Source organism: Crinia signifera, chromosome 8 (genome assembly GCF_055691185.1).
Source record: "Crinia signifera chromosome 8, ASM5569118v1, whole genome shotgun sequence".
In the NCBI taxonomy this organism is placed as follows: domain Eukaryota; kingdom Metazoa; phylum Chordata; class Amphibia; order Anura; family Myobatrachidae; genus Crinia; species Crinia signifera.
The window spans coordinates 111524043-111537225 of NC_139224.1; the positions used below are offsets into that span (position 1 = coordinate 111524043).

The 13183-nt window shown below is 45.7% G+C and overlaps 1 protein-coding gene across 4 annotated transcripts in view; it reads right to left on the reverse strand.

Annotated features, from left to right (window-relative positions):
* Positions 1 to 13183, reverse strand: part of LOC146026376 (dimethylaniline monooxygenase [N-oxide-forming] 2-like) — a 133231-nt gene that overhangs the window by 18304 nt on the left and 101744 nt on the right. For all 4 annotated transcript variants that reach the window (XM_083156999.1, XM_083157000.1, XM_083156998.1 and 1 more), the window contains exon 5: positions 5188 to 5330. In XM_083156999.1, coding sequence (XP_083013125.1) covers positions 5188 to 5330 — 143 coding nt within the window. The remainder of the gene's footprint in view (positions 1 to 5187; positions 5331 to 13183) is intronic.

The window sequence follows — 13183 nt, forward strand, 5'->3', positions numbered from 1 at the left end:
TTGTGTTACCTACCAGTATATCGCAGTATATACACAAAATAAATATTGTATCTTGCTGCTGTTGTCACTGGCTAGTGACAACCAGCTGATATCTCGGTATCCAGTTTTCTGACACCGCTGCCTACCGTTAGATATCGCAGTAAATAACTCCGGTTTGCTGACGCCACTTGTTGTGTTACCTACCAGTATATACACAAAATAAATATTGTATCTTGCTGCTGTTGTCACTGGCTAGTGACAACCAGCTGATATCTCGGTATCCAGTTTTCTGACACCGCTGCCTACCGTTAGATATCGCAGTAAATAACTCCGGTTTGCTGACGCCACTTGTTGTGTTACCTACCAGTATATCGCAGTATATACACAAAATAAATATTGTATCTTGCTGCTGTTGTCACTGGCTAGTGACAACCAGCTGATATCTCGGTATCCAGTTTGCTGACACCGCTGCCTACCGTTAGATATCGCAGTAAATAACTCCGGTTTGCTGACGCCACTTGTTGTGTTACCTACCAGTATATCGCAGTATATACACAAAATAAATATTGTATCTTGCTGCTGTTGTCACTGGCTAGTGACAACCAGCTGATATCTCGGTATCCAGTTTTCTGACACCGCTGCCTACCGTTAGATATCGCAGTAAATAACTCCGGTTTGCTGACGCCACTTGTTGTGTTACCTACCAGTATATCGCAGTATATACACAAAATAAATATTGTATCTTGCTGCTGTTGTCACTGGCTAGTGACAACCAGCTGATATCTCGGTATCCAGTTTTCTGACACCGCTGCCTACCGTTAGATATCGCAGTAAATAACTCCGGTTTGCTGACGCCACTTGTTGTGTTACCTACCAGTATATCGCAGTATATACACAAAATAAATATTGTATCTTGCTGCTGTTGTCACTGGCTAGTGACAACCAGCTGATATCTCAGTATCCAGTTTGCTGACACCGCTGCCTACCGTTAGATATCCAAAATATGGAGGATAAAAAAATAGGAAAAGATGAGGAGCCGCTTCGTCGTGCTTCTGAAGCTGATGCCACTAGTCATCATGACATAGACGATGAAATGCCATCAACGTCGTCTGCCAAGGCCGATGCCCAGTGTCAAAGTAGAGGGCATGTAAAATCCAAAAAGCCAAAGTTGAGTAAAAGGCCCTTAAAAAGAAAAAGCAAATCATTGGAGGAGAAACGTAAAGTTGCCAGTGTGCCATTTACAACACGGAGTGGCAAGGAACGGCTATGGCCATGGCCTATGTTCATGACTAGTGGCTCAGCTTCAGAAGATGATCAAAGTCCTCCTCCTCCTCCTCCTTCTCCCACTTTAAGAGTTAAGCTGTCACCAACAAGAATCCAGCAAACAACTCTGCCTTCCAAAGAAGACATGGTATCACAAATCCCAGCGGAGAGTCCAAGGGTGTTGGTGGTTGCGATGCCTGACCTTCCCATCACTGTACGGGAAGAGGAGGCTCCTTTCAGCATTCGCAGCACACCCTCTGCATGTGCTGGAAGGATCACAGACAGTGCAGTTGCAGATGTCGATAATGAAGGTGTCAGTGTTGTACACCAGAAGGAGGATATTGATGAAGCTGGTGCTGAGGGAGAAATTGACGAGGAGGATGATGCTGATGTGGTTTGCTTAAATGAGGCACCGGGCAAGACAGTTGTTGTCCGTGAGATTCCAAAGGGCATCACCATGCCTGGACAGAAGACCAATAAATCCACCTCTTCGGTCTGGAATTATTTTTATCCCAAACCGTCCAACAATTGTTTTGCCATATGTAGCTTATGCAAAGCTCAAATAAGCAGGGGGTAAGGACGTTTCCCACCTAGGGACATCCTCCCTTCTACGTCACTTGAAGAGCGTTCATAAGTTGCTGTTTAGTTCAGAAACTGTGGCTAAGAATGTACACAGTCCAGGGACAACTAAATCCCTTTGTCCTGTTGTGTCCACGTGCCCAACCACACCGCAAAGTCCCTCCTCGTCAATTTCATCCTCAATGAGGATTGGGAGTAGTCCTATAGGCCATGTTACTTGCCTGACTGACTCCTCTCCTATCCGGGATTCTTCTGGAGGATCCTGCATTGCTACGCCTCCTACTGCTGCCGCTGCTGCTGTTGCTGCTGGGAGTCGTTCATCATCCCGGAGGGGAAGTCGGAACACTTCTTTCACTAAGCAATTGACTGTCCAACAGTCCTTTGCCATGAAGATGAAGTATGACAGCAGTCATCCAATGGCAAAGCGGGTAACTGAGGCCTTAGCAGATCTGATTGTATTAGATGTGCTTCCGGTGTCCATAACTGCTGGAATAGGATTTAGACGATTGATGGACTTCGTGTGTCCCCGTTACAAAATACCGTCAAGATTCCACTTCGCTAGACAGGCGATACCGAAGCTGTACAGTGAAGTGCATAAAAGTGTTCTCAGTGCCCTGAAAAATGCGGTCATACCCACTGTCCACTTAACAACGGACATGTGGACAAGTGGAAAAGGGCAGACTAGGGATTACATGACCGTGACAGCCCACTGGGTAGATGAATCGCCTTGTCCAGCAGCAACAACAGCAGCAGCACCAGTAGTAGGACCTAGGAAATGCCAGCTCCTTCCTAGGCAGGCTACGTTGTGTGTAACCGCTTTCCGTAAGAGGCACACCGCCGATAACCTCTTACAGAAACTGAGGGTAATCATTGGGCAATGGCTTACCCCTCTTAGACTCTCCTGGGGATTTGTGGTGTCAGACAATGCCAGCAATATCGTGCGGGCATTAAAGCAGGGCAAATTCCAGCATGTGCCCTGTTTTGCTCACACGATAAATTTGGTGGTCCAGAGTTTTCTAAGAGACAACAGAGCTGTGCAGGAGACTCTTTCGGTGGCCCGAAAAATTTCTGGCCACTTTCGGCATTCGGCGGCTGCATGCCAAAGACTGGAGCGGCAGCAAACACTGTTGAACCTGCCCCTCCATCAGCTGAAGCAAGAGGTCGTAACGCGGTGGAACTCAACCCTCTATATGCTTCAGAGGATGGGCGAGCAGCAAAGGGCCATTCAAGCCTATACATCCACCTATGACATAGGCAAAGGAGGGGGTATGCACCTGACTCAAGCACAGTGGAGAATGATTTCAGTGTTGTGCAAGATTCTCCAACCCTTCGAACTTGCCACACGTGAAGTCAGTTCAGACACTGCCAGCTTGAGTCAGGTCATTCCCCTCATCAGGCTTTTGCAGAAACAGTTGGAGAAAGTGAAGGAGGAGCTGAGACGGAGCGAGTCCTCTAAGCATGTGGGACTTGTGGATAAAGTCCTTCATACGCTTTGCCAGGATTCGAGGGTGGTACAAATGTTGAAATCAGAGGAGTACATCTTGGCCACCGTGCTCGATCCTCGGTTTAAAGCCTACGTGGTGTCACTCTTTCCGGCGGACACAAGCCTGCAGAAGTGCAAAGAACTGCTGGTGAGAAAACTGTCATCTTCTGAAGTGGAAAGTGACTCAGCAGCACCTTCTCCTTCATTTTCTCCAGCAACTGGTTCTGCCAGGAAACTGCGATTTCCTAAACCCCCCGCTGGTGGTGATAAAGGACCAAGTTTGGACATTTGGTCTGGGCTGAAGGACCTTCCAACAATTTCTGACATGTCTACTGCCACTGCCTATGATGCTATCACCATTGACAGAATGGTGGAGGATTATATGGGTGACAGCACCCAAGAAGGCATGTCAGAGAATCCTTACCAGTACTGGCAGAAAAAAAAGGAAATTTGGAAGCCCCTGTACAAACTGGCTCTATATTACCTCAGTTGCCCTTCCTCCAGTGTGTACTCCTAAAGAGTTTTTAGTGCAGCTGGGAACCTTGTCAGCAATAAGCGTAGGAGGTTGCTTCCAAATAATGTGGAGAAGATGATGTTCATAAAAATGAATTATCAATTCTACGAGAAAGACCAGCGTCCACAAAGTACACAGGAACCTGTGGTGGTGGATTCCAGCGGGGACGAATTAATACTCTGTGAGGGTGAGGAAGAACAAGATACTGATGGTGGTGAGGAATTGCTGGATGAGGATGAGGACGACCTTTTGCCTCTGTAGAGCCAGTTTGTGCAGGGACATATTAAATGGCAGCTTGTGATGTGGGGGCCCAAACGAACCAATCATTTCAGCCACAGTCGTGTGGCAGACCCTGTGGCTGAAATGATTGCTTTGTTAAAGTGTGCGTGTCCTGTTTACACAACATAAGGGTGGGTGGGAGGGCCCAAGGACAATTCCATCTTGCACCTCTTTTTTTCTTTTGAATTATGTGCTCTTTGGGGCCTAGTTTTTCTATCTGCCACTGCAGTGCCACTCCTAGATGGGCCACGTGTTTGTGCCGCCCATTTGTCTTGCTTATCATAGTCATCCAGCTACCTCGGTGCAACATTTTGGCCTAAAAACAATATTGTGAGGTGTGAGGTGTTCAGAATAGACTGTAAATGAGTGGAGAAGAAAGCTATTGGGGTTAATAATAGCATAGGAGCAAAAAAACACCTAAATTATGTGATTTTAACCATTTTTATGCTTTTTTCAAAAAAATCAGAACCCAAAACCCAAAACCTTTAGGGGGTGTTTTGGCAAAACCCATTAGAACCCAAAATCTGAAGGTAATCAGAACCCAAAACGCGAAAAAGTGTCCGGTGCACATCACTAAATATATATATATATATATATATATATATATATATATATACACACACACATATATATATATACATATATATATATATATATATATATATATACACACACATACATACATATATATACACATATATATATATATATATATATATATATATATATATATATATATATATATATATATATATATACATACACACACATATACATACATACACACACACACACACACACATATATATATACACACATACATACATATACTGTATATATATTACATACTATTCCTATTCAGTGAGTCAGGTTTGATATGTGCCAGATCATTATTTTGTATTGATTGATTTTAAATTAAATGTGCTGCTTATATGTGGAATCAACGGCTACAGTTAGGCAGGTTATAAACACGAGTTGACAAAGCGCAGTATGCTTCTCTTAGATCTCAAATAACATTGAATACAAATAGTATAGTATTCATATGATATACAGTATGTCATTGATCTCCCAGCTCCACAAAATACAGTACCTGTGAGGCTCGTGTACAAAGCTCAGTTGCTATATCAACTCCAGTGTTGCCCATGCCAACTATTAATATTCTTTTACCATCAAATCCAACTGGCCTCTTGTATTCCCGGCAATGTAGAACTTGTCCTTTAAACTTTTCAATACCTTTATAGCAAAAAAAACAAGATACATTTCAATAGTATATTGCATAGGCGTGCGCAGCACATTTCATTAGGGGGTGCACATTTCATTAGGGGGTGTCTTACACGCCCATTGGGTGTGTCTAACACCACCAATCAGACGTGTCTACCATCAGCTATTCGCACTCGAAACAATATAAAACATCTCTCAATCACATCATAATCTTCTGCCTAGTTCAGTTTTAATCTTCTAATTACTCTGTGTAACAGTACATGCAAATAAAGTCATAAACATATATGGATGACGAAGGTATGTAGTGATATGACAATGGTCTAGTACAATTAACAATGCAAAACACACATAATTGATTGATGGGTGCTTGTTTTAATGGAATACCAGTTCTAAAAAGCAAAAGTATATAAGGATGGGCACAGCATTTGGGGGTGCCTGTGCACCTCTAACACTCTATGTGTGCACGCCTATGGTATATTGAATGGTATAGTATATTATTTGAAGTTGTGAATACCATGCTATAAATAAAATAAAGGAAAGTACAGGTGTGCAACTTATACATAATTTGTAATGACAATTGGGCTTTTAACAGTATGCTCCATATAAAATACTCTACCCCAAATGGAATGCGGGCAGCCATAATACCAACGACGCTCAAAAGACTGGCATCGGGGGGCGTGGCCTAGCGCTAAGGGAGTCAGGATGCAGTTTTACAGAGCTCCAGCCTGGATTCCCCTAAAATTGCCCCAGCACCTGCCCTGGACCCCCCTACTGCTGGGAGGCACACTCACCCGCTTGGAGAGGACCCCCCCGAGCTGAGGCGGAGAGCGATGCGGAGCCGGTGGTAGGAGTAGGCCTGCCCCGCGAGTTGCGGCCTACGCCTGGATTGAAGCAGGGGACTCGAGGCGGCCGAGCTCCAGGACCTGATAGCGGCAGAACTTGGGGCTTTGAGGGGTGCCGCTCAGCACTGTGAGGTGAGCGTTGACCCCCCTCCCTGTCCCAGTGATTTCCCCCATGACCTGGAGTCTGTGGAGGTCCATAGGGAGTGTGGAGCTCCGAGTGCCTCTCTCTTCTATCTGCAACGGCGGCCGTCTTGTATTCGGCCAGCAGCACACAGGAGCCTCAGCCGACTTCACTAAAAGGAGGCACTTAGCCCTATGCACCGGGCACCACAGGATTAGGTGGGAGCCCACAGATCCACCCTGATACCTGCCTACAGTATATAGGGGGTGCCAGAGCTAGAGGAGTGCCCAATCAGACAGCTGGGACAGACAAGCTGAGAGATCCCTCCTGCTGCCCACAGCTATACTTAACCCTAAAACCCTTGTAACGCCACCGGTGCCTCCCCACAGAGTACTTTCAAACCGGCGCCTTTTCCACCAGTGTACCAGGCCGTAATTTCTGGTTGGGCAGTGCTGCAGACCGGGCTGCTACTCTGCAAAGGTTCAGGCTGATGGATAGTCTTTTTTCGCTAATGGCTATCTGATCCACCTGTCTAAATGGGTCTCACACCATAACCAACACCACATACTCCATGGGCGGCTAAACTCCGACTTCTCTCTGGATCCTCTAGAACACTTCAATTTCGCCATCAGACCCAAGACCCCTCCCCTTCTGGGACCTACACCCCTACGATTTACCTTAGTCTACATAGCTCTATTATAATGCCATCAAAAAGAGGGAACAGGGCCTCTAAAATACCAGCACTTATACAAGTCCACAAAATTCCGACCCCAAGTCGAAATTCCTCATCGAATGTTCCAGCACATCCTACGACTATGTATACATCCCCGACCTCCGCCACATCAGCGGATATGGGCGGGGATATTGACCTACAAGCTCCTCTGATGACCCACACAATGCTTAAAATGTTTTCAGCTTTCCGTAAAGATATCCTTTTAGGCTTGGACTCCTCTATGCAGTCCCTCAGAGCTGATATAGTGAGCATCACAAGTCGCACTGAAAACCTGGAGGACAAAATGCAGGATTGGTATCTTCCCACAATGATCTCCTTTCATCGCACTCAGAGACCCAAAGTGAAGTAGCCACCCTACGTGAAAAGATAGCGGATATCGAGGACAGGTCAAGGAGGAATAACCTCAAGATAAGGGGAGTCCCCGAGACAGTGGCACCCTTAGAACTGAGAGACTATGTCACCAAACTCTTCAAGAAGCTCATCCCCTCGGCATCCTCGCAGGATCTGATCATAGATCGTGTCCACCGCTTACCTAAACCCCGGAGTGGCTACTCTACCACCTTTCCCCGAGATGTTCTCCTAAGAGTCCACTTTTTTCACGTGAAAGAAGATATCCTCAAGGCAGCTAGAAGAATGTACACCTCCGACACCTTGGGAGGCATACAAATATATCCCGACTTCTCTCAATACACCCTGGATAAGAGACGCTCATATCGTCCAATTACCACCGCTCTAAGAGACAATGATATCCAGTATAGGTGGGGATTTCCGGTGAAATTGATTGTTCGCTATGACTCTTCAACATTCGTAATCACTTCATTTGAGGCCGGAGTGAAACTTCTTGAAGAATGGGACATCCAGATCGCGCAAACCAAAGCCACAGCTCCAGCTCAAGTGTCACCGACCTGAAAGTAAGACCGTGGTATCACCAATCATATGCTAAATGTAATGGTGGTATTTGGCCCTATATATCATTTTTGTGTTCTTTACTGGGGCCGGCTGCCTTCCCCCCGCCTAGGCAGTTTTTAGCGCCTGGGGATGGGAGCCGCCCACCAGGCTTTCTAACCGTTATTTATTTTACAAGTTAGTTTATGCAATTGTTTTTCTTACAGTTAATAGAAGTCTGTACGTAATACTTCTATGGTGTTTTGGAGCTTTACCATTAAACGAGGCTCCCATAGTTCCACAAATTACAACCGTTCGTTTATCACAGTTGATATATATCTATATCTGCCATTTTATTGTATTAAGTTGTGTGAGACCCATTGGAGGTCACCCCCCCAATGGTCTTTGTTTTGTCACCACCTTTTCCTTGTGACAAACAATGTGGCCCTGAGCCCAGGGCTTATTCTTTCTTCTCCTTCTTTCTCTGTTTTTTCTTTCCCTTGCCCTCCCCCTATATTTCCCCCTCCCCATGCCTCCTCAATGTGGGGTATAACTTCATCTCACCTACTTTTAGGTCAAGACTAAACTGGTTTCTCCTTCCCAATGGTTACATTTCTTTCTTTAAAACGTAAACGGCTTAAACTCCCCAAATAAAAGACGCCAAGCCTTAGAAACCTTCCATGCTGAACAGGCCAAAATAATTGCTCTTCAGGAAAATCACTTTCTGGCCTCTGCCCCTCCCAAGTTTCACAACATTCATTATCCCACGGGTTATTTCTCAAACGGCCCTGCTAAGAGAAACCGTGTTGCACTCCTTTTTCATAACTCTGTTCAGTTTGTAGTAGGGTCCCAACATTCAGATAAAGATGGGAGATATCTGATCCTAGTGGGGAAATTGGATGATGTCGAGATTACCCTGGTCTCACTCTATGCCCCAAATTCTAATTAAATTGCCTTCTTATGAAAACTTTTTGAGACAATCCATCGGGTCCAGAAGGGCCGAGTAGTTATGGGCGACTTTAACCTGGTGCTAGATGAAAATCTTGATAAATCCCAAGCCTCGCCCAGGCTTGGGATTTCTCTCACTTTCAGTCGCCTTCTTAATGAGTTCGACCTTTATGATGTATGGCGAACACAATCCCCCTCAACTAAGGACTACACCTTTTTCTTGCACGTTCACAACTCATACTCACGTATTGATCTAATCCTAGAGGATAAATGGGCACTACAACACACTGTAAAATCAAATATTGTGCCAATTACATGGTCTGACCATGATGCAGTATCCTGGTCATAGAGCCCTAACCCTTCCCAATTTTTTCAAAACCATGGAGACTCCCAGATTATATTTTAGACTCCCCCGAGGCCCTGGCAACTATCTCAAAAACTCTCTCCTCATATCTAGAATTCAACTCCACATCTGACACCTCAATCCCTACCCTCTGGTGCGCATTAAAAGCAGTCCTTAGAGGGGTTATCATTCAAACAGGAGCCAGGTTAAAGAAGCAACGATTAGAAAACCAAGAGGAGTTAGAGATTAAACTACTTCAGGCTGAGTCCCTTAACGATCCCTCCCATCAAGGGCCTTGAAACGGGAAATAGTGTCTATCCGCAATCAACTTCAAAAACGGTTTCTACTTCACATGAAGTGTGCGTACTCCAAACTCCAACAGAAATTCTACTCCTTGGGTAACAAATCAGGCAAATTTTTAGCTCATAAACTCAGACTCCGCTGAAACAGAATTAAATTGATCAAAACGCAAGACGGAAGGAAACTTTTAAACCCCTCTGATATTGCGGCAGCATTCGCAGCGTACGGTCTCTATGTTCTCAAGTACTGTTTTCCTGTTCCCTCTCAGGAGAGCAGTGTGTGAAAACCATTATCAAACTGCTGGGGGACTCAGGTGAGATGGAGCATGGGGTCACTCTGAGTGGCTGACAAAAGCCTAAATTAGGCAATCACCCCCTTCACCCCCTTCTGTATCCGTGCCTGGCTGGCGGCCACTGCAAAAGCACAACAAATTAGAATGACCTATCTTTAAAATGGGGCATATTTTACTAAATTAAAAAAACCTGTAACTTATGAAAACATTAACCCCCCCAAAAAAGGACTACACTGGCACATGCTCTATTTAATAAAACAAACCCGAAGTCTTAATTATTTTATGCCTTCCCAAAAATCTCCTCATGGTCTATATGGGAAAGCAGTCCTAGAAAGCTATACATGAAGTAGCAGAAAAAAAAATTACCAGTTGAAAAGGTTACTCCCAAGTCCTTATTTTACTATTACTAGCAATATCACCCAGTTATCCATGCAGCAGGGCTGACTAGGTGATGTTAATGACCACAGGCGCAACTATGCACCAACTTTAACAATGTACCCTTTACCCCTGATGGCGTTACCTGTATACCACCTTCTTTTGTATAGTTTTACCGATTGCCACTTATGGCTCGTCTTGTGTGCTACTTTATTATGGATAGTGTTACACATTACATGTGGTGGCTACACCTGTACAATATTTATATTTTATTTTGTCCAGTTTTCCCTAAAGGCGGATGACTGGAGCAGAGGGGTGTTAGCAGTGGCAGATGGTCAGTATGTGTTTTTGTGGGGTTTGCAGCAGTGGACCTAAGGAAGAGTGTTAAAGCAGTGGCCAGCCCAGGTGGGGGGAGCATTTTTGCTTGTGAATTGAGTAAGGGGGTCCCAAATCGGTGTCCCGCTTAGGATCATCCTTCAGCTACTAAAATAATAACTTCAGCTACATTACCAGTGCCATCTTTGCGATTCTGTTTCATGCACATACTGTAATCTTGTTTAGGGATTAGGTAAAAACTGGAATAGTCCAGACCAGCTCCCTGCAGCAAACTCTGCCGGACCGGTACTTGTAGCATGCACCCCTATTTGACCCCATTGGAGTGGTGTCCTGTCCAGGGGGTGTCTGTGACAGCTGTCACTGATGGGGAGAGGGCGAGAATCAGTGGTCGAAGTGGGGGGTATGGAAAATTGAATAGAATGGATGGAGATTTGAGGTACATTCAGATCCCCAGAAACTTCAGTGCTAATGAGAATTTCAAATCTCACCCCAAACTTATCTAAGCTGTGTTCTCAATCACCACTGTGCCCATACACCTCCTACCCATATGTTTTATTTCACCTACGCTAAATACCTCATGTCACCCAGATTCTTACTACCTCCGTATCACCTGTCACCCCAGCTCCTCATTCCCACCTTATCACCTGTCACCCCAGCACCTCACTCCCATTTTCCACTGGTCACCCCCAGCACCACCCTCCTACTCTCCACGTGTCAACCCACCACCTCACTCCCACCTAACACAACAGCACCTCACTCCAACCTCATCACCTCTCACCCCCATGGCTTTCTTTTTGTATGGGCTTAATGGGCACTTGCCCAGGGGCCCCAGGTGTATAAGGGTCATATTCTGATAGCTGAGGATCCCCTTTTTCCAGGGATACCAGAATTTTGAAAATCTTCCCTGGGGAACTGGAGATATCCAACTTGAAAGCAGCAGTCTACATCTGACCTGTTAATTGCAATTCCCAGTCATACAGTATTTCTCAGGTTCTCTCTGACTTTTTCTGAGAGTATATTCCAAAAGCTGGGACTCTCCCCTTTCTGACAACACCAGAGGCTTGTCTCTATCATGCCCAGAACCAGAGATATCAGCCTTCCAGCAGCTGGTCCCTGCTCCAGCTCCAAACATCTGGTGTACAGTTTTATATTTTTGTCAATTGATTGCTCTGGCTCCTGATCTCTGATCCCCAAGTTCCCAGCACCTCCTGAAAGTTGGGACTCTAGGTTTTTATACTATTGAAGGCTAAGCAATCTATTTCCAGATAATGGCAATATCTGCAGTCAAAGAAGCTGCCCTTGTTGACGAATATTAAGCCCACTCCATTATCCAACCCTCCCCTGCATATAAAACACCCCCTACCTCCCTGGCAGTCATTTACAAGGGACCCTTCATTCAGCTCAGTGCCCCCTTCCACACATTAGTATTCTCCCTCCCACCACCTCTGCAGTAAAGGAGTAATTAGCAGGCGTTAGTGCTCCAGGTCCTACTTGTTGAATGGAAGATAGAGCACCCCCTGCCACCCATGGGACATCAAAGCTGCTGCTGATAGCACCCCCCACCCCTAGGAGGGGATAATGGGTAAGGGTCCCAGTGCATTGCTTTGCCCAGGGGCCCACACTGCTGTTAAAAAGGCTGTGCTCACCCCAGCACCTCACACACCCTAGCACCGCCCTCCTACTGTCCACCTGTCACCCCATCCCCAGTCATCCCATCACCACCCTCCACCTGTCAAGGCAGCACCTCACTCCAACCTCATTCCCTCTGACTCCAACACCTCACTCCCACCTTATTACCTTTCACCTCAGCACCTCACTCCCACCTGTCACCTCAGCGCCACCCTCCCATCCTCCACCGGTCACCCCAGCTCCTCATTCCCACCTTAACCCGTCACCCCAGCACCATCCTCCACTTGTCACTCCAGCACCTCACTCCGACCCCATCACCTCTGTTTTCATATTGGGCAGAAAAGTGACACACAAAAGGGATTTATGACAACAAAAAATAGAAAGTTACTTCTGAATTTGTGGAAAGAGACATGGGAGATAGCAGGGTCAGAGGAGTGTGCAACGGCGTAAGGACTCCTTACACACTGGCTGCCAACTTCTTATAACTATATTCTAACAGGTGGGTGGATGGTTGGACAGACAGACAAGCGCATGTGGAGGAAGGGGGCTGGTACATGCTTTATGAATAAACTTCTAGAGCAGATGCTGGCTTCTTGTTCCACAATTCTGACTGGGGGTCACTTCACTGACAGTTTAAACTTTAGGTTACTCCCAATTCCTCATTATTTTGTATTTTGCCCTTTGGCTTGCAGCACCGGGTAACTATTCTAAACGTTCATGCCAAATTTCACTTCTGCACGTCCAAATCACTTTTGAGGAGTAGCCCCTCAAACACCATGCCCCTATCTCAGAAGTTGCCTAATACTCAATGAACTAACGTCTTTTTTCAATCTTAATTACTAGGTTACTATTTTAAGGGGCCTATGCACGTAGAGACACACGGAGCAATGTAGGGGCATTTCTAGGTGATCTAGTGGAATAACTTAGAAAATGCCAACAAATCACTGCATGGGTAGGCCCCATTAAGTCTCTCAAACTGCCTGGGGGTAAAGGCAGAGTGTCTGTGAGAGGAAGCCAGTGAGCTGTGCTTGGTGACACTTATGCTGCTTTCACACCGCAAA